The sequence below is a fragment of the Phyllostomus hastatus genome, unplaced genomic scaffold (genome assembly GCF_019186645.2).
Source record: "Phyllostomus hastatus isolate PE091 unplaced genomic scaffold, TTU_PhHast_1.1 phas_contig_551, whole genome shotgun sequence".
Classification (NCBI taxonomy): domain Eukaryota; kingdom Metazoa; phylum Chordata; class Mammalia; order Chiroptera; family Phyllostomidae; genus Phyllostomus; species Phyllostomus hastatus.
This window is the reverse complement of record NW_025333909.1, coordinates 4,490,843-4,510,504: the sequence shown is the minus strand read 5'-3', so window position 1 is coordinate 4,510,504 and position 19,662 is coordinate 4,490,843. Positions and strand designations below refer to the sequence as shown.

Here is a 19,662-nt window from a genome sequence, read left to right as displayed (position 1 = left end):
GTCACAGCTTCTGCCAGCTGAGCCTGATGTTGCGGGGGAAGGGCCCTGGGCCAGCCCCAATCTGAGAAAGGGTGACAAACCCCAGTACAAACATATCCCCAGTCAAGGGGCACTTTGCCCACAAAGTCACCTCTGTGAACTTGGGAGGCCAACGGCATCCATTCCCAAGCCAATCCGCAGTATCTCAGGAATGGCAGGAGCCCTGTTGGCCTCTTAACAGGCAAGAAGATGGGTGGGGGGGGGGGGCCAAGGACAGGAGCGGCTGTGGGGGGCGGGTGGGCAACAGTCATCATTTGTCTGGGTCAACACATCCTGGTAAAAAATATCCCATTGGCTATTTCCAATCAAGAAATTTAAAAGAAACCCTCTCGTATTGCTGATTAATGAGAGGCCAAGCCTGGGGGGAAGATTAGCCTGGTGCAATGTCTTCCCGACAGCAAATTCTCCCCACCAGTATTTCCAAGCTAGTTTACCGTTAGAACTGTGCGGATGGATACAGGACAAAGGAGGGTGCCGTTCATTCCATAAAGGCTACAACTGCCATGTGAATCGGCATCCTGAAGCTTGGCAGTGTGAGGGCAGGTCACAGTCTTCCCTCTCAAGAAGCCTGGTCTTTTGATGATGCTAAGGGCTCAGCTAATTGCAAAATGATGGAAGTTCTTTAGAGTCCTGAACAGCAGCCTAGGTGCCTTTGGTATACTGTCTCTTGGGAGTGCTGGCCTGGAGCTTCTTGACAGCATCCAAACGAAGGGGTGCACAAGGTATAAGGAATTACTTTTAAGGGGGGGAAGCTCTTTTCCCCTCTCAGAAGCTGGGTTGCCTCAGGCTCGGCAAACTCTGAAATCTTCTCTCCTGTTGCCTCAGACAAACGGCCCTCCGTTTCCCATCCTTCCCCCTGGGAACCTGCAAAAACCCCAACCTCTAGAGCCAAGCCTAATTTAGGCTGCTTCTCTTCTTGTATCTCAATGAAAAGAATGTATTCTTTGTGATGAGATTATGTCCATTTCCTTTGGAGGAAGAAAAAAAAAAGAACCGACATTCAAAAGCACCTGTAACTCCGGAAGTCACAAGCTTAAGAGAGGAAAAGGGAGAAACGAAAATCCTATCATTCCAGAGCTCAAGACTTATGGCAATGTCTGTGAGAGAAGCCTATTTTGTCTTCCGTTTGCAACTGCAACTGGATTAATTTGATCACTCCATTAAGGGGATTAGCATTTTTGTCTTCAACCCAAGCTATGGCGGGCCAGGTTAAAAGGCCCCCATCTGGTTACGATGCCAAAGTCCACAGCAGTAGGCGGTGAGATACATGCTACTTGATCCTCTCTAAGGACAGCTAGCTGGGACAAATAGATTATAGTCATCTGATGTAATGGTGGCAGCTATGCCAAGACGGAATGGAGTGGGGGTGGGGAGCATTGTACCATAATTTCACATTGCTAACAGCAAGCAGGCCCCCTGCCCCCACGGGGGAGGCAGTGCAGACCTGGCTGTTCATTGGGGGTTCATCATTCACTGGGTGGTGAGGTGGCAGGGGGTGCTAAGGGTTCAGCCTGTGTCAAGGATGCATGCTCTCTATATATTCACTAACTTGGCAACTGGAATAGGCACAAAATTACAGCATCCCGAACCCTGCACGGGTCACAAGAAGAAACCCCGAAAGCAAAAACTGGAGCACAGCAGCAGCAGCAGCAGCAGCAGCAGCAGCAGCCTCCCGGGGCAGATGTACTTGAGCTGAACGTGGCCACAGATGGCAAAAGACGGAAGTGGGAAAGCAAAGGCGAAAACTCATACGAGCTTTCCTTGGCCCAAAAGATTTTCAAGTGAAACAGCAACCCCCACCCCCCAATCCCTCTGCCCAACCCCGGATCCCCATTCACATGCTCAGGCCCCATGCCCCCGGCTCCAGCATTGGTGACGACTACTCAGCTAGATTCCCTTTCACGGCAGTGGAGGAGTAGCTGCTGGGGAGACAGGCACCTTGCCCAGCCCTCTCCTTCGCCAGGTCGAGGCTGGAAGCCCCGTAGTGAATGGGCTGAGGCTGTGGGAGCTCAGGCCGGACCCTGGGCAGCTGAGGGATGCCGTGGGTGATGCCCACAGGCTTGGCCTGGGGAAGAGGACTGGGGCTGAAGCCTCCAGAACTGGAGGAGCAACTGGGCTCATCGGCAGGCAGCAGCACATCTCGAGGCCTGGCCCTCGCACTCTGGGAGGCCTGAGGCTGAAGGTTATAACAAGGGCCTATGGGAAGGGGTAGGTGCGAAGGCCGAACTAGCTGAGGCCCGGATTCCCCAGGTGCCCTTGGCTCTGGCCCTGGTCCTGACAGCAATACTGACATAGCTGCAGGAGGTACGCAGCAGGCTGCCTGCCCGTAGGGAGACTGGCTAGAAGGCCCATCCGGCTGGCTGCTATTTATCCAGGCAGGGCCTGTCCCCACTGGGAAAGGACAGGGAGCCCAGGCAGGCCAGTCATAGGCCCCTGGAGGTTCAGTATAGAGGGACAAGGGACTGTCTCGGCCCCATTCTTCCTCTTCTTCTTCATCCGAATCTTCCTGCTGAGGCTGAAGCTCATCAGACTCCATGTAGCCTGGGGCCAGGTGGGAATCGGACATCTCCAGGTCCAGGGTCTCTGCCGTGTCAAGGGAGCGGCTCCTCCTGTTGAGGGCCATGGCGGCAGGTGGAGGCCGTGGGTGCATGCCAGGCAGTCCCAAGTATCGAGGAAGACTGCTCACCCCCCAGGGCAGGCCTTGGTAGAATCGGCTGCGGTAGTTGTTCAAGGCGTGTTTCTGGTAGTAGCCTAGCTCAAAAGCTTCCAAGGAGGCCGCGAGGTCCTCATCATTGTGGAATTCCGGATTCTCTTCACATTTGCCTTCCCCATCCCGTTCCACATCAGCAATGTCGAAGGTCACCATGGGGGGCAGCTCAGGGAGGTTTTGAGTGAAGGAGGAGTCGGAGTCGGAGCTACAGGACATGCTGGAGAAGAGGTTGCCATTGCTGGTGAACTCCACAAGGGCTTGCGAGAAGCTCACGGTGGCATTGCCTTCCTTCTCAACCTCCTCTTCCTCCGGCTCTTCAGGGGGTGAGTAAGTAGGGTAGGCCCTCCTGGGAGACCCTCCAAAATTGGCTTCTTGCATGTCTGGCTCAAACATAGCATCGCTCTGGAAGAGCTGCATCAAGCAGGTGCTTTGATCTTTCTTGGAGCAGGTTCCCTCAAAACGCTTCTCCAGAGGACGGAAGTCCCTCCAGTCTGGCTCACTGCCCGCTGTGGCAGGGAAAGCTGACGTGGTTCCTCGGTGTGAAGTCTGAGAGCTCCCTGATTTTCCTGTCACCAGGCCCATCACCGATGGGCCTAAGGGTCTCCTCTGATACTCTATGATGGGCTTCTCCGGCCACGCCTGGGCCTCTCGGATGTGAGCCTCTCGAGCACGAGCCTCTCTGGCCTGGGCCTCCCTGGCACAGGCCTCTCGGGTGCAGACCTCCCTGGCACAGGCCTCGCGGGCACAAGCCTCCCTGGCATAGGCCTCTCGGCCTCGGGCCTCTCTGATGTGAGCTTCCTGGGGGTGAGCCTCTCGGGCGTGAGCTTCCCTGGCGTGAGCTTCTTTTGCATAGGCCTCCCTGGTGTGAGCCTCTCGGGCACGTGCCTCCCGGGCCTCCCGGGCCTCCAGCTGCTCCCGCCGAAGTTCCCAATACAACAACTGCTTCTGGATGGTCACCAGGCGTTCTTCTTCTGTCTCCATGGCCCCAGGTGGCCGAGAGGAAGAAAAGGGCTGAAGGTTCAAGAAAGGGTCGAATATCTCAGAGCTGCGACCGTGGAGGTCATAAAGGCAGTCATCCCCCGGTGGGGACTCCTCAAGACTGTCATCTGGCTCATAGAATTCATAGAGGGCGTCGCCACTGTAGCTGTCTCGGGGCAGGCAATCCCTGCGGACAAGCCCCAGGGCCTCCCCGGAATCATCCTCAAATCCAGGTGTGGTTGAGTCATAATAGCCCTCATCGCTGTTGGGGGCAGACTCCTGCTGGTCACTCTGAGGAGTCAAAAGGTCTCCAGGAGCCAGGCCAGGGTAAGACCGGACTGGGTCAAAGAGCACATAGCCCTGGTGGCCTGGCGAAGTGGTGGCCTGGTAGCCCATGTTCACATTGGGTCTTGGGTACATCTGACCACTTGCCCACAGATATTCTAAGTCCTCATCTTCTTCCACCTTGGCTTCCTCTTCTTCCTCCTCTAATTCTACCTCCTCGTCCTCTTCTTCTTCCTCTTCCTCATCATCATCGTCTGGCAAGGCCATCTCCTCCCCACCTCCTTGGTAGGTGACCATGCAGGAACTTCGCTTGGTCCCATCTCGGTTGGCCCTCTGGCCTCCAGAGGCCATGCTGTCTGTCATACTGTCCATGTCCTGCTCTGCTATGATGTCACCACATCCTGTCAGTGAGTCAAAACTTTTCAGGGAGGTGACATCTCCAAACAGGAGGCTCAGTTGGTCCCCCACAGGGCCATTGGGTGGATTTGCCTCTCCTGCCACCACCTTCTCCCCTGTTTCTGGGCTCTGGGGCTCTTCTGGGCCACCGGCTTCGGGGGCAGGACTGGGCTGCAGGAGTGCTGAGGCACAGCCGCCCACGGGTTTTTCTGGATCTTGACAGGCTGCCTTCTCAGCGGCTGCTCCAGAAGGCTCTGAGGCGGAAGAAACATTTGGCCCAGGGGCATCTTGGTGTTTGGCATTTTCCTTTCTCGGGTCTGGAAGGGTTTCCTCAGCGTGGGATGGGAGGACAGAGCTCACGTGCTCATGAGGCCTGGCTCTGGCCTCCTCAGGCCCCTTGGGCCCTGGCTCCCTTTGCTCAGCACCAGAAATCTTATTCTTCCGGTGACGGCGAATACTGCTGAAAAAACCTTTCAGGCCTTTCTTTGGCTTGGGCACAGAGGAAACCTTCTCGGCCCCAGCTTTGTCTACGGCTGCAACCACAGACGTCTTGTGCTTGGAGCCTGTCTCCAAAGCCCCGTGGGCGCTCTGGGAACTGGGAAGCTGGCAGGGCGACTCGGGCAAAGGTAAAGAGAGGCCGGGTCCTTCACTGACAATGTCTTCAGGGCTACGGGCCGCTTCGCTCAGGCCATCGTGGGTCTTGCTCTTGCTAAGCCCCTTCTTGGAGCTGCCTTTCCCAGAACCTTTGCTCCGTCCCCCTCCAAAGAAACTAGGCAGGGTACAGATGCCCTTCTTGCCACCAAAGAGTTTCATGGCAGTTTTCTTCAGCCTACCTGGGCCAGACGAGGGTGGCTCTGATGCTGGCCCTTCTGTCGTCTCAGCGGCCTTGCTCTGGGCTCCTTTCTCTGCCCCTTGGTCCTGGGTATCCACAGACGCTGCTGCTCCCTTGGCCTGAGCAGCTTCATCTTTTCGGGTCTCCATGGTGATGGGGACAACTCAGGTGTGTTCAGCTGGAAATGCAGCGCTCTGGCTTCTGGGCACTATTATGACGTCATCAGTCAGGAAGCATCACAGTGGGTCTGGAGGAGATGAGAGAGAGAGGCAGAGAGAGAGCACTGGTGAGCGAGCAGCCAGGCAGGGTTTGTTTTCACAGGTGTCTGTGGTTTCAGGCTTCAGTGGAACCAGAGAGAAAGAGAAAATGTAGGGAAAACCTTAATGGAGTCCATATGCTTGGCTTGCTGGGCCGGCCTCCTCTGGGCCCCAAAACAGCGAAACCTTACACTGAGCAACAGGCGGCCATCACCCCTACCCCCGTGCACTGGGCAGGGCGAACTGCAGATGTGAGAAAGGCCCAGTGGTGCTATTGGCTGTGGGAGGGGTTACCAGAGGAGGGGGGGTGTTCAGGAGAGGCAGAAAAGGCAGGAGGGAGGTCAGCTCTGACGACAGAGAAGTTTTCAAAAGCATCGAGCGAAACAGCCCCTGGAGTCCTCACTCAGCTCTGCAGGATTCAGACCTCGAGTTCACTTCAGGCTGGGCTCTCCCTGACACTTTGCCTGGGGAAGGAAAGAGTTCCCCAAAAGAGAAACCCAAAATTTGGCCTCCTCTCCACAGGCTCCCTAAGCTGCTGGCAGGCCCATGCTGCAGGACCTTCCGAAACCCAGAGTAGCGGCCTCACAGACCCACATTCCAGAGCTGCAATCCAGGATCTGCTGCAAGTGCGTGATGGCCTTGCAGCAGGGAACTCTCTGGGTTTCATATCCTCCGTCTAAGAGGCCTAGCAATGCCTCCCCCACAGTGGTTATGTCGGGGGGACGTTTAGGTCAGACTCTCGAGTACCCTGCTGGGAAGAGATCTGAAAGTGACCCTTGGCCACTGGAACCCCCAAGTTCTACTTCAGAACTGTGGGGCAGACTGTTTCTTCGCCACTCCCCTCATTATTTTGGCCCCCATCTGGCTCCCCATCTACACAGGGAACTCCTCGAAGGCACATCTCATCATGATTCATGTTCTTGGCCTGGGAGTGAGGCTCTGGCCATGTATTCAAATCAATAAACCTGGTGCGAGGCACACCCTTCTGGTCCAGGCTCACAATCCTTCAAACATCCAAATGCCACAGACATGGAATAAAAAGCAAGGAAAAAAAAGCTACCACTCACCCCTAGCTACAGTGCAGGCCTCCCCTCTCCCAGGGCTGATGTATTTATTCCAGTCAGTATAGCTGGGCTGTGGCTGGATCGGTGCGCATCCTGCTAAAACCTAGTGACCTGCCCCTGGCAAGTCCCTACCTCTATGTCCTTTCCCTGTAGAGTAGCCACTAGCAGGCAGGGAGCTAGGATAAGGGAGGGAAGGCAGAGCAGCTGCTGGGGGCCAGAGACGGAGAGGTAGGATCGCTGTAGTCCCGGCAGCAGCTGGCCAGCACATCAGCCCTGGGATTGCTTGCCACCACAATAAAAGTCATGCATTCACCTCCAGTGACAGACAATGGAGCAGCGAGGGGGGTGGGGAGAGGCTGTCAGCGACACTCTGGCCTCTGACCTTATTAGAGGAACCCTCCTGGAGCCCTGGTGCTGTTTGGCAAACATTAATTTTGCGCATTGAGCCTTGCTTAGCTTGATATTTGAAGCATCAGTGTGGTGCAGGCTTCCATCAGGACCACTCTGTGGAACTGAATATTCAACTTGGAGCAGATAATGGCTGGTGATTCAGAAAATAAAAGGGGGGAACAAACCTCATCTGATCCCTTCTCTGCAGAGATTTGTATTGCCATCTGCTCAGGTTAGGGTATTTTCCCCGTGTGACGTGTTTTTACGTGACCTTGTTCCAGCTTAGCCTTGCAAATGCTAGCCTCAATTAATAGTGCCTCCCGCACCCCACAAATACACAATCATACACACACACACACACACACCACTTTGAGTCCTGCCCCCGGGGTCTGATGGGAATAGAGGCCCTATCATGTATTTGAACATCCCCCCACCCCACTTTGCAAGGCACAGATGTCTCTGTCTCAGCCCTGAAATTACTGACAGTATTGTCATCACGGTGTGCACACGGCAGAGATGGGGTGGCAGCAGTGCCGTTGTTTGTGAAACTGCATTCCCCTCTGTGGAATTCATGAGACAAACGTCTCCTAACGTTTAGTAAGTGACAGACACTGAGCACAGTGATGTGAGGGAGGGACAAGAAGAGAGAACCCCTACAGCCCTTGCTTTTGGGAAGCTCCGAGGCTAAGTGGGAGAGATATGTAACAATCGGAAAGCACGTGATGCACGCCTCAAAGAAGCCCCTCCCCCCATTACTGCTTTAGCTTTGGTGGAAGGTCGTCATTCTTCATACCTTGTTATCATATCCCGGGAAAAATCTAAAAGGCAAAAGACATCCCCTCGGGCTCAGAAGAGCCACCTTGACAAGGAAGCATTCAATCTGACTCTTGTCAGACAGCAGTGAGTAGCAATGGCAGTGATTTAGGGACAGGGACGGGTGACACTAGCAGCTATGCATTGGCATCAAGGAAAACAGAGGGCGAAGTGAAAAGTCCTATGGGCTTAGATTTCCTCGTGAATCGAAGGCTGCACCCTGCTGGGCTTAGGGCTATGGGGTGGTCCCTTTGGGCCTTCTGGTGCCCTTACCTCTGTGGTCCCCTGGGGTAGAAGCCTGCCCACTGTTCTCTCTATTGTCCCCTTCCCTGCCACAGGCATGTGCAGTCTGTTGTGGAAGGAGCCACGGGCCACACACAGGGGTCCAGGCCATGGCAGGGGACCCAGAACTGGCAAAGCACTCCTCTGCGGAGATCAAAACAGCTGTTTTATCTATCCCCGTCTACCCAGCCCACTGCAGCGGTGCGCAGTTTCGATGGGATAACGCACACCAAAGCACTTTGTAAACTGCAGAGCAGGGTGCAAATGAGAAAGATTGGCCTTCCTGTTGTTATTACCGCCTTCCTGGGCAGGTCCCAGTTACTTGGGAAGTAGCAGGCCGTGCGTACAAGGCCGCTCGCTCGTTTGGAAGCGCCACTTCCTGTGGGGAGCCTGAGGGACCAGCTGTCTTGGCCCACACCGAGGAGGAGCCAGGTGTGAGGGGATTTTGAAGACACGTGTGTGCATTTATACAAAGTCCTCTCCCGAGGGCGGTTTAGATCAGCCTCTGATTGTGTGGGGGCAGTGGGTGAATGAGGCCGAAGTTGTGTCCTGGGACTGCAATTCTCTCCCTGTAGCTTCAGGCTTTCTTCCTAACGAGGTGCCGGGTCATCTTGGCTGGTCAGAACCACCCAGGAAATGGGTGCCTGTCCCACCTCCCTGCCTAGCTCTGCCCAGAACCATGTACACACCCCAGAGCAATTCACAGCATCTCTGTGGGCTTTCCCCCAAGATAATAGCATAGTAAGGGGTAGTGATGACATGTACCTGGTAGCCCCTAGCCCAGCCAACCCCACTGAGCCACTGTTGGCCCAGGCCCCTTGTCTCCTTCCCTCGCTACCCCTCCCGGTCCCAGCGCTGCCCTTCCCCAACGGGCTATGCCGCCTTTACTTGAGGCCACAGAGTTCACTGGCCAGGAGAGCCAAGTGTGGCAGAAGGCAAAGGGAATAAGAAGGGGGAGACTTTGAGGTCCCCCAGCTTGGGACTGCCTCCCATCACACTTCCTGCCAAGAAAGCGGTGCTGCCAAACACAGCGCCCTGCAGCCCTTTGGAGTCTCAACCTGGGTGCTGTCCAAGCGTCAGGTGGACCTGATGCATTAAGCAGGGTCATCAAACTCATTTTCACTGGGGGCCGCATCAGCCTCGAGGTTGCCTTCAAAGGGCAGAATGTAACTTTAGGACTGTGTACATGTAACCACTCCTTAACTAGGGAGCAAGGAGTTCAGCCGTGCCTGGCCCAGAAAACAGGGTGGAGGGTGGGATTCCACCCGCAGGCCTGGTGTTTGTCACCTGTGCTCTAGGGCCAGTTTGCGGCCCCAGGCGAGGGCGGCGTGCAGCAGCCACCGTGGCAGGATGTGGGCTGTGGCCATCCCTGCCCCCAGGGCCAGCTTCAATACATTCTGGGACCAGTGGAATGCTGGCTACTAGGACATAGGACAGAGCTCGTCCCTTCCCCCAGCTCTCAAAACACAGGCAGGAGCCCAGCCACGAACCTGCCTCAGGGACCCTTCTTGGAGACAACGAAACAGCTACAGCCTGAGCCTTGCATGGCCCAACCTCCTGGGACCAACTCAGCCAACGTAGAGAAAGCTGAGTTGAGGGAAGGAGTGTGTGAATTTATGAGGTAGCTCCAAAGGCATGGCCTCCATCAGCCACAGCTCCTAAGATCTCCTCCAAGCAGTTTTCCTGGGGGCAGCTGACTCTGGGTCCATCCTGCCGTTGTGTATGGAGCGGACTGAGGAAGGAATGGTGAAGATAGGGAGCCCCCTCACTGCCCACCAACCGTGAGAGTCCGCCAGCTCTGCACTGCAAACAGCTCTGCCCACCTGAGGGAAATCAGCAAGTTCTTTCAGTTTGCTCAACTGAAAAATGACGCTATTGAGATGCCTACCTCTTAAACCTATTGTAAAGAACAAAACCAATGCACATAAAGTACCAAATACAATGCATTAGATAGCAGAGGCTCAAAAACACAGCCAACGACTTTTTAAATATTTCATTCAAACTATAGTTGAACAATTTCTAGCAGCGAAAGTACTTCAGTCAGGGTTGAGTAGGGTGCTTTCTGGGGCTCTGTGGATAAGTTATCAAAGCACTTTGGACCTCAGTTTCCCCAAATGGTAAAGGAGGGCAGCTGTGTAGGTATCTCACAGGAGGCCTTCGTTTCTGTTTTAGCTGAACTTGGATATTCAGGGACCAAGAAGTTGCCTTGAGTCAGCTACTGGCTAAGAGCGCTGGATTATCTGGGAATTTCAACCATCCAGATTCTCTAGCCCAGGCCAGAAAGGTCAACAATTCAACCTCAACCAGAAGGACTAATATCCAAAGAAAGTGAAAATCAACAGACATCCTTCACCCAACTCAGGGGACTTACTTTTTATAAAGTGCTCCCCGCCCCCCCGCCCACCATTTGCCCTTCTCAGAAATTGCCACGGGTGGGGGAATGGTCACTCCCGGTCCCAGAGAAGGAAAACTGCAGAGGCTTGGGAAAAGATCTGCATAATGTCACACAGTGGGATAGTGACAGAGCCACAGCAGCCCCCAGGCTTCCTGAATCCCAAGTGCATGGCATTCCGCTGCACTGCGCCGGCCACCAGTCACATGAGGAAAACTGAGAGCCAGGACCACGCGGGTGCCCGGCACTCGCGGGCCTTCATCTCCCCCTCCCATCTCATCCCTGCCCTAGCCCAGCTGGACCTTCTCTGAAGTACTTCCAGTCGTCATCGGCTGCCACTGTTTTGGCCCCATCTAGCACATTCCAAAAAGCCTGCTGACCAGAATCCAAGGGCTGCCAACCTAGGCTGTGGCTGCTGTCCTCATCAGCAACGCCCGCCCCCACTCCCAAGGCATGGAACGTGTTGCTCTCCTCTCATTTCCCTTGGGAGGTAAGTTGGAGGGGCCAAAAAAAAAAAAAAGAGAAGAAAAGGTTCAAACAGAAGCCTGCCAACTTGGGCAAAGATGCAAAATTGGAGCTATTGTTTCAAGAAAATGACCCATGACAATGCCAGAAACTTAGCCAGCCACTCCTGAAGCCCACAGCAAGGTCCGCTCTCAAAGCCATTTGTTCAGGGCCTAAAGGAAGGGCGGCCCAGCTTGGTACCTTTTGGTGGTCGCAAGCTATCCCTGCAACCACCCCTCACTAATTCTTATCCTTTCTGTTGCGGGCCACCTCCTCTCAGGAGGGCATCCTACCACCTCTAGAGGCAGCAGAGACCCCCACGGGGCCGTCTCTCCCCTGCTCCCCCACCCCTACCCGATGCCTGTCAATTGAGTTGATGACATACTCAGCCTTCAGTAATTCATTCTGACAAGCCTCAGTCTCTGTCCATTCGTCTCATTGGGATGGACCCTCCTTTATCTTACACTCACTACACCTAGCACAGAACAGGAGCTCAAATGACGTTGGTTCCACTGAATTCCAAAACAGCTGAAGCTCGTCAGGCCAGAACTAAAATGCCAGATTTATCCCTCACAGGCTGTGGGGTTTGACAAGGTGGCCTAACCTCTCTGACACTCAAATGCCTTCTCTGTAAAATGAAGAAAATGGTACCTGCCATGTAGGATTTCGGTAAGGATTCTAGATCATAAATATGAAGGGAGCCCTGGCTGGTGTGACTCAGTGGATTCAGTGCTGGACTGTGGACCAAAGGGTTGTGGGTTTGATTCCCAGTCAGGGCACAAGCCTGGGTTGTGGGCCAGGTCCCCAGTGTGGGGCGTGCAAGAGGCAACCACACACTGATCTTTCTCTTCCTCACTTTCTCCCTGCCTTGCCCTCTCTCTAAAAATAAATAAATAAAATCTTTTAAAAAAAGGAAAGGGCAACTTGCTGACTGGGTCCAGAGCAGATGTTCAGGAAAGGACCCTTGTGATGGGGCCTCTTGCATCCATTTCTCCACCCCAGCTCCTCAGCTACTACGCCGTGTCCTCTAAAGATGACACAAACCTCCTAGCTGAACTCCCTCCAGTCCCCCCTCACCATGCTGCAAAGCTGACATCCCACCCCCCTGCCCAGCTCCTTCCATCTCAACCATCCTGCATACCCTTGCCAGATTTTCTCACAACCCTGATTTCAGTGCACCACCCTCCCGCTTACCAAATTATTCCACGTTGGGAGGGCCAATCCCCTTTGCCTCACCTTCAGCACTTGCTCTCCCTGCAGGTCCCGCTCCAGGACTGGTAGCTTCACTCCTCCTCCCTTAGCCCCGGCCCCCCGTACACAGGGGCTTCTCCAGTCTGCGAAAATGTGGTCATCCACAAGCCACCTCTCCCAAGAAATGGGCTTTCCCTGGGGACTCTTCTGGGTGCCCCAGCCTTCTCCTCAGGCTGCTGAGGTTCCCTGCCCAGCTGGCCTGGAACAACAGGGACTCTCAGGGCCACTGACTTGCCACGCCCCTCTCAGGCTCCCGAGCCTCCTTAGAGAGGAATGTATCTGAGATGGATGCCATGCCTGTATAGTAAGGCTTCCGGTATGTCTGTCGGTATTAACACAGCAAGGGCGAGATCGCCGCTAGGAGACAGGCGTTACCCCCCACCGCCCACCCCAGCTCAGATGAAGAACAAGAGGGCAGTTAACCTCAGAGAAACAGATGTGATGAGGCAGCCGAGGGAAGCCTGCAGAGGGAAAAATCCGCCAAGTGAACAACGCAGATCCCTGGCTTTCCTATGTATCGACTCCCATATACAAACCATAACCTATGGGAGGGGCCAGCTAAGGAAACCGAGGCTTAGGAGGGGATCAGGACTGGTGTGCTTAGATGAAGAAGCCTTGAATTGGGGGCCAGGAGCTTTATGCTTTTGTGTAAATTGGGCAAATCCCTCCTTTGTTCTGAGCATCAGTTTCCCTATCTACAAATGAGAGATTGTATCCGGGGGACCACTTGTGGCACGTTTAGTGAGACGCTGCAGGAAGGGTAGTCCTGTGCCCACATTTCTAGTGCCTGCTGAGTCATGAGGCACGGCGGGGGCATGTGATTTGGGAGGTTCTAGGCTTCTCTGGGAGGCCTGGATCCCTGGCTCGTTGAGCCCGGTCCACCACTGCAGAACCGAGATGCACTGCGGCCCGACCTCACTCCTCATACCTGCACCCCGAGACTCTGCCCAACATTTTACTCTTTGAAAATGCCCTAAGCATAGCCTGTTTGAGTATCTTCTCTTTGACCAGAGAAGAGGGGTACCACAACAGGCCCACTGCAGCCCTCCTTCCCCCGGAAAAGCTGCAGCCCGAGGAGTGCTAGCTGGAGAAGGGGGTGAGTATCTGCTTGGAAGGCAAGCAGGGGGGAAAAACCCTGCAGGCGATGAAAGCAATGGAGACTCTACAACAAGAAATGCAGATCAGATGGTCGCAAAGACCCCCACAGCACCAACAAGGCTGCCTCTAACTCTCCCAAGACCCCTTGAGCCACTTTCTCCATTGTCCGTGTTGTCTCCTAACCCCAGATGGGAGGTGCGGGGAGCGGTAGCCCCTCGTTGAGCTGGCACCCGCACCTCTGCAGTGGTTCCGGGTTCCCTCCCTGCCTTGCCCGAGATACACTTACACATGCACAGGTTTGCAAAATAAGACCGAGGGCAGGAGAGGAAAGGCTCTGTGATTATTTAATGCAGAGGACAGAAGCTGGAGGTTAGAGAGGTGGTTTAACACTCAGGGAATCTCCAATGGGTTGTTAAGGAGAAGAGCAATGGCGGCCAGCTGCTCTCAACTCCACCCCTAACACATACACATACACACACAGTTTAACTACAGCATGAGAGACTCATATTAGCTCTGAGAAAGAACTTCCTGGCAGCAACGTGGGTGAAAGTGATACAGAAAGGCTAAGAAATGCCACCTTTGGGAGCTTTACCTTTATCACCTATTTCATCTGCGTGGACAGGATTCGAAGCAGGGGAACTTACGGAATAATGCTGGGAACGCCCTCCTCTAGCCCCGAGGAGCCTGTCTGCAAGTGAGGGGGTTGGAGGCCCCTTCCTCCTCTTTGGTTTCGTAAGCAAGTCTGTGACCTGCCAGGCTTGCTGCTACTCCTCTCATTCCCCTGGACGAGCGGAGCAGAACTGTGTTCCTGTCCACCCCCACCCCCACACTTTCCAAGAATGTAAATGAAATAGTTCTTGAGGAGTTTTTCACAGCTCCACTAGGCTAGGAGACAGTCATTGGACTATCAGCATGTTCCAACTACCTCCCTTCCTCCTCAAACTTGCAGCCCCTGACAGGCTGCAGACCAAGATCAAGAAGCACAAAAGAGTCATATTAGGGGAGGAGGGGCTCCCGGATTGCAGGGGGCACAAATTCACCCAGCACCCCTTTACTCTTGAGGAATGGGTGAGGTGAGATGAAGGGTTGGTTAATGAGATGCATGTCCAATGAAGGCCATTGGACCCAGTGGGATACAGTGGAAAAAGCCACTGCACAGGAGGCAGCAGCCTGTCCCCCTATTCCTAAATGCTGCGCGACCTTAAGCAAGTCCCTGTTGCTTTCCAGGGCTCAGGATTCCTGTCCCTAAGCACGGAAGTCCAAACTGGTGCTCCGTGCAGGTCTGTGCAGCTGGGAGGAAGGGGATCAGCAGAGGCCTGGAGGGCAGGTAGCTTGCACCACGTCGGTATGCAGGCTCCACGTTCTCCCTCCCCCCTCCCCAACCCCGACAAAGGCAGAAGGGAGGCTGACATGGTACAGCTTCCCCCTAGAGATAGCCTACACCCCGGTTCTACTCCCAGGCCCAAAGGTGGCTTCTTACCAGCCGGACTTACAGCGTGCTTCTAACCCTCTCCTAAGACTCCATTCTGACACCCTTGCTTACAACGCCAAGTTCTTGTGGTGTATTTATGCACATGCACGCACACAAATCAAAACCTCCTCATTCCCATTCTTCGAAGGCCCCTTCCCTATGATCGTACCCGCATCCCACAGCCTGGCATTCGGGGGCCCCCTCCACTGGGCACCCACCACCTCAGAGCCACACAGTCTCAACCAGAAAATATTCACCTCACTCAACCAGCTTGCCTGCCACTCCCTCCCATTCCTAATTTCGCTTCCACCTTCGCCCTTTCTTTGCCTACCAAACCCCTCTACTTTCTGAAAGCTTCCCAGGACGAGCCCCCCTGGCAGAGAGAAATCTGCCATTTCTCTGGTTTGCCTCTAGGCTCACAAATCAGCAACCAAAGGTGTGTGTATTCTGGGGCCTGGGCAGTTCAGGTACTGAACTTGCTTTTGAAGGGAGATACCGTGATTGATTTTTTTTTCTCCTAGTTTCAACCCACCCCGCTCCCTCCATCCTCATTAGACATTGTCCATAAATACCTGGGGCCTTGAGGACCATTTCTCTAATCACTTTCGCATGGATCCGGACAAGTGCAAGTTGGAGAGGTAAAGGTCTTTTTGAAAGCTCTGCAAAGAAAGCCAGCCCTTCTGCAGCATTCCTTAACTGCTATGCATTGCTTTGAGGGGGTTGGGCCTGAGTTCCAGGGTTTGTTTACCCTTCTGAGGGGCTCTGAGAGAACTCAGACATCCGTGATGTCAGGGAGACAATGTGGCAGGGAAACTTAAGTACAGTTGGCCTCCTATTATACTATAAGCCCCCAAATACCCAAGGGACTCGGTCAGCCTGGAAGAGTTCTGAGAAACAAGAGGTCATCAGGGGTTGCAAGAGACAGGCAGGAAAGGCATTGAGAAGAGCCCAGGGCAGGGGGCCAGAGAGGAAAGAGAACCTGGACATGTAGGGTGAGTGGGTTTGGGTGTGGGGAAGGGAGTTACATAGGGTAGGTATGTTAGGTGGCGGTTGGTCTGAGGCAGGGCAGAGGGCTGGTCCAGCCCTGGGCTGGAGATGCCCAGCTGCCAAGTTAGGGGGTTTGCGTTGGCACGGGTCAAGGTGGGAGGCAGTGAGTGTAGTATGAGACCTGCAGTACTTGCCGGTGTCACAAAAGTCCCCTGCTAGCCTTCCTGGCAAGTGAGGGATTTACTGGGTCTCACTGTCTCCTCTCAAATGGTTCTCCACCCTCAGAGGTTGGTCAAAGGTCCATGAAGGGCCTGCCAAGCTCCTGGGTTACTCCCTCTGTCCTGATCCTCAGAAAGGCCTAGAGTCCATTGCCAGAGGCACACCACCGTGCAGCAACTGAGCGGTGGGCGGGGCCGAATGAGGGGAGCTGCACTGGGGGAGGGGGCTCTGCTGGAATCCCCAGGTGTGGGGTGGGCATTCCTACGACGCAGTGCCCTTCACCCTGCCCATACCCACGCGGAGGTAGCAGGAGGGCAGAGCCGCAGAGGGAGGTATTTGTGTGCGGGACAAAGCTGGCTTTGACCTCGAGGCCCAGGCCAAGAAGAGCCTGGCCAAAAAGGAGGCCGACTGTGCGGGGCCAGTCCAGGTGCCTACCGGGCGCCTGGGCTGTGGCGTGGCTGGTGGGCACAGTCCCTCACAGCCAGGGAGGCTAGTCAAAGTCGGGCGGTCACCAGTGTCAGAAATGTCTGCAGCAGACAATGACAGCGGCCCGGCGGGCTGGGTATTTTAAGTAACTGCGAACTTGGAGGGTTTGTCTGCTTCTCTAGCTCTCTCACAATACTCAGACGGTGCTTCCCCTACTACAGTAATTGCTCCCTCGGCTTCTGACACAGAAACCCTCTCCTAGCGTCGTGCTTATCACTATTTTTAAACGGGAGGCTGGAGAGAAAAACGCGGCCAGTGCACTACCAGGGGAGAGGCGCGGCGAGGGTGGGTGGGGGGGGGGGGAAAGCGGCCTTGCAGTTCAAACCCAAAGACTAGCTGGAGCTGCAGCTGTAAGCCCAAGGTCCAGCAAGAGAGACACCCCTGCCAGTCCGCGGGGGCGGGAGCCAGATGAGCCGGGAGGCCCAGGAATAGGGGGCGCGGCTGGTTGGAGCCGCAGGGCCGAGGTTCTGAAGGGAAGTGGGCAGCTTACAGGCCCAAGTGTGCTCCCCCTGGAAGGGGGCAAACAGTGTAGATAGATACCCCAATCCCTCGGACCTAGGCCACTGCGTTGGCTTCGTCCGCAGAGGAGAGAGGCAGGAGATGCGCAGAGGAGGGGAGGGGAGGGGAGGGGCAGCTGCCGGGCCGCTGGGTGAGCGATACCCGCGTAACATAGCTGTTCCAGCTAATGTGCTACAACAAAGCTGCAGAGCTCCCGGCCTACAAATGCACCGCTGGGGGTGCTGGCTGGCGGCTCCCCTCTTGGGACCGCGCAGCAGCACGTGCGGGCCTCATCCCCGCCTCCCCGAGAGCCCGGAGGCATGGCCCAGGGTAGCCCGCCCGCCCGCCTGCCCGCCCTCTTCCCCCACCCCCCAGCCTCGGTGGCCCGCGACCAGAGGACTCTGCTCTGGCCCTCACCGGACAGTCCTCGAAGCAGGTTCCAAAGGGGAGCGGAGAGCGGCCTGGACCCCGACCGGCCCAGCCCTAGAGCTCCTCTCCAGACGGCCAGAGCTGAACACGCGGGGCTGCACCGGACCGCGGGCAGGCGGAGCCTCCAGGCTGCCCCCAAAGCTTACCCGGCCCGGTTCGTTTTCCAGCCCAGTTATTGTCTGCTGCGCCGCCCTGGCCGAGGCTGGAGCCTCGGCTGCCGTGGCTGAGGGAACCGCCACCGCTGCCTCCGCCGCCGCCGCGGCTCCAGTCACCTCCTGCACTGGCTCCCCTTCCCCAGGCTCTGGGCAGCTCCCCCATACCCCCGCAACCCCCCCCTCAAAACTCCACAACCACAGGGTGGGGCGTCGGCGCCCTGATTGGCAGGCGTGTGGCCCAATCGTCACGGCGGGAAGGCGTGCCCGAACCGCCCTCTGTTTTCCTCCGGGTGTATCTCTTTAAATGCAAATAAGCCTGAGAGTGGTGTTGGCAGGGGGCGGAGAGGGTGCCGAACCCCTCGCAGGAACTCCCTACTCCCGCCCCCAAGCCGGGCGGGCGGCTGTATGGGGACTCTGCGAGCTTTCGGGGCCAGACCCGCCCCGGTGGGGCTCGCAGGAGCCCTGGTTTCGGTTTTGCATTCGTCCCATTTCCGTGGTCGCCTTGCAATCGCGCTGTGGCGCCCTGGCCGCCACCTGGCAGTTTATTCCAAAGCGCCAGACAGGCGGAGAGAGGCGGGGCGGAGTGGTTGGGGAGCGGGGGTGACTGCAGAGCCCTTTGGAACCTCGCCGGGCCCGGTCTTAGGCGTAGGAAAGGCCCCGCAGCGCGCTCCCCCAGGCCTCTCAGAGGAAGGAGTCACCTGCCAGGAAAGCCCAATTGCAGCGCTCGCGCCCCAGCTTCGTCCGTCTCTTGGGCACACCAGGGCCTTTAGGGACCATCTAGGCCAACCGCCACCCGTTACCAAGGGGTCTGCTGCTGCCTAGAGAAGGGGAGGTGCATCCCCAAGGTCACCCAGCCTGCCAGCGACAGGGGGCAGATTTGGAATTCCAAACCCGGGGCTCCCGGTCCAGGGCTTTCACTTTTCTTCTCTGGAGAGACTTGTTTCCGTAGTTTGACCCACATCCAAATTTCCCAGCTTTCACGGAATTCGACGGATTCCGAAAGTCTACAGAGGCCCCCTCAAACTTTTAATGGTGAGCCAGGCTTTGTGAAAAGTAGATACTGAGAAAAAATATCTTGTCTGAGGCCAGACTGGAGGTTTCAAGGCTGAGGGCGGACTCAGGAGGCCTGCATTAGTCTTGCCAGCTGCAGTGTCTGGGATGGGGGCAGGGGCAGCCTGAACTTGGGTCTCTAACTAGGCTGAGGGCATTAAGTGGCATTCGTGGCTGCCAGGGCCAGGTGAGCTGAGGCAACAAAGAATCTAGTTCTACCACTAACTAGTTCAAGAATATCCAGAAAGCCCAGCCATAAAACTCTGTGAATGTCTAAAAACAAAGATTGAGGGGAGATGCGGGGGAGGGGGGGCGGTGCAGGGGAGATTAGAGCACAATGCCTGCTATTTTTTGGTTGCAGGAGGAGTATTCCCTGCTGCACTAGGTCCTTTCTGATTTGAAAAGATCCAGCTGCTAAACTGGCAAGAGGAAGACTGCTGTCTTTGCATGGAGGGAGCACAGGAACTGACATGGCTGCTAGGTCTGGGATCTGGCCCCAGTTCTGCCTTGGACTTGAAGTATGACCTTGACCAGTTCATTTTCCTCCCTGTGCCAGTCCCTCACTCCGTCTCCACAAGGAGGGGGTAAGACTGGTCAAGCTCCTTGATCTCTTCCAGCTCTGACAGTTCAACTCAATTCTTCCTATAACATCCATGATGTTCCATGACCTTCCATGACATTCTATACATCTCCAAAAATCAGCAATTTGAATGGCAGACCTCCTGTTCTAGTCCTTGTTCTATTCTACGTAAATGGCAGGGAGAAAGGAGCTGCTGATGGCTAGCTCATTGTAGGACTTTGTTGGGCAAGAACATTCTCCTTCCTTGCCTCAGTTTCCCCCATTTGATTGGCTGGGCTATACTATTTCCCTGGAGCTGTGGTTTCTTGCTTTGCAAAGTCCTGATTCTCAATTGTTGCACCTGGTTTGGAGGTGTCTTTTTTTCCAGTGCCTGCTCTGTAGGCCTCCTCACTGCCTCGTGCCTCTGGTTGCTTCCCACCTATTCACATCCCCCCCAGGAGAGTTGATTCACTGAAGTAGACCCAACATTACAACTTGGGGAAGATGGTTTCCAAAT

At 55.4% G+C, this 19,662-nt stretch overlaps 1 protein-coding gene across 2 annotated transcripts; it reads right to left on the bottom strand.

Moving 5' to 3' along the window:
* Nucleotides 1-256: 256 nt before the first annotated feature.
* AMER1 (APC membrane recruitment protein 1) lies at nt 257-17,691 on the bottom strand. 2 transcript variants are annotated; one of them, XM_045847517.1, is made up of 2 exons: nt 17,528-17,691; nt 257-5,487 (listed from the first exon to the last, which is right to left on the bottom strand). In XM_045847517.1, exon 2 carries the CDS (start codon nt 5,387-5,389, stop codon nt 1,919-1,921), a length of 3,471 nt encoding a protein of 1,156 aa, XP_045703473.1. In that variant the 5' UTR covers nt 5,390-5,487; nt 17,528-17,691; the 3' UTR covers nt 257-1,918. The 2 variants fall into 2 exon arrangements, with proteins under 2 accessions (XP_045703473.1, XP_045703474.1); XM_045847518.1 differs by lacking the exon at nt 17,528-17,691 and adding an exon at nt 17,370-17,514.
* Nucleotides 17,692-19,662: the final 1,971 nt, after the last annotated feature.

Bases quoted from the DNA above. Each gene is read 5' to 3' on its own strand.
- AMER1 (XM_045847517.1), bottom strand. From the start codon at position 5,389: ATGGAGACCCGAAAAGATGAAGCTGCTCAGGCCAAGGGAGCAGCAGCG.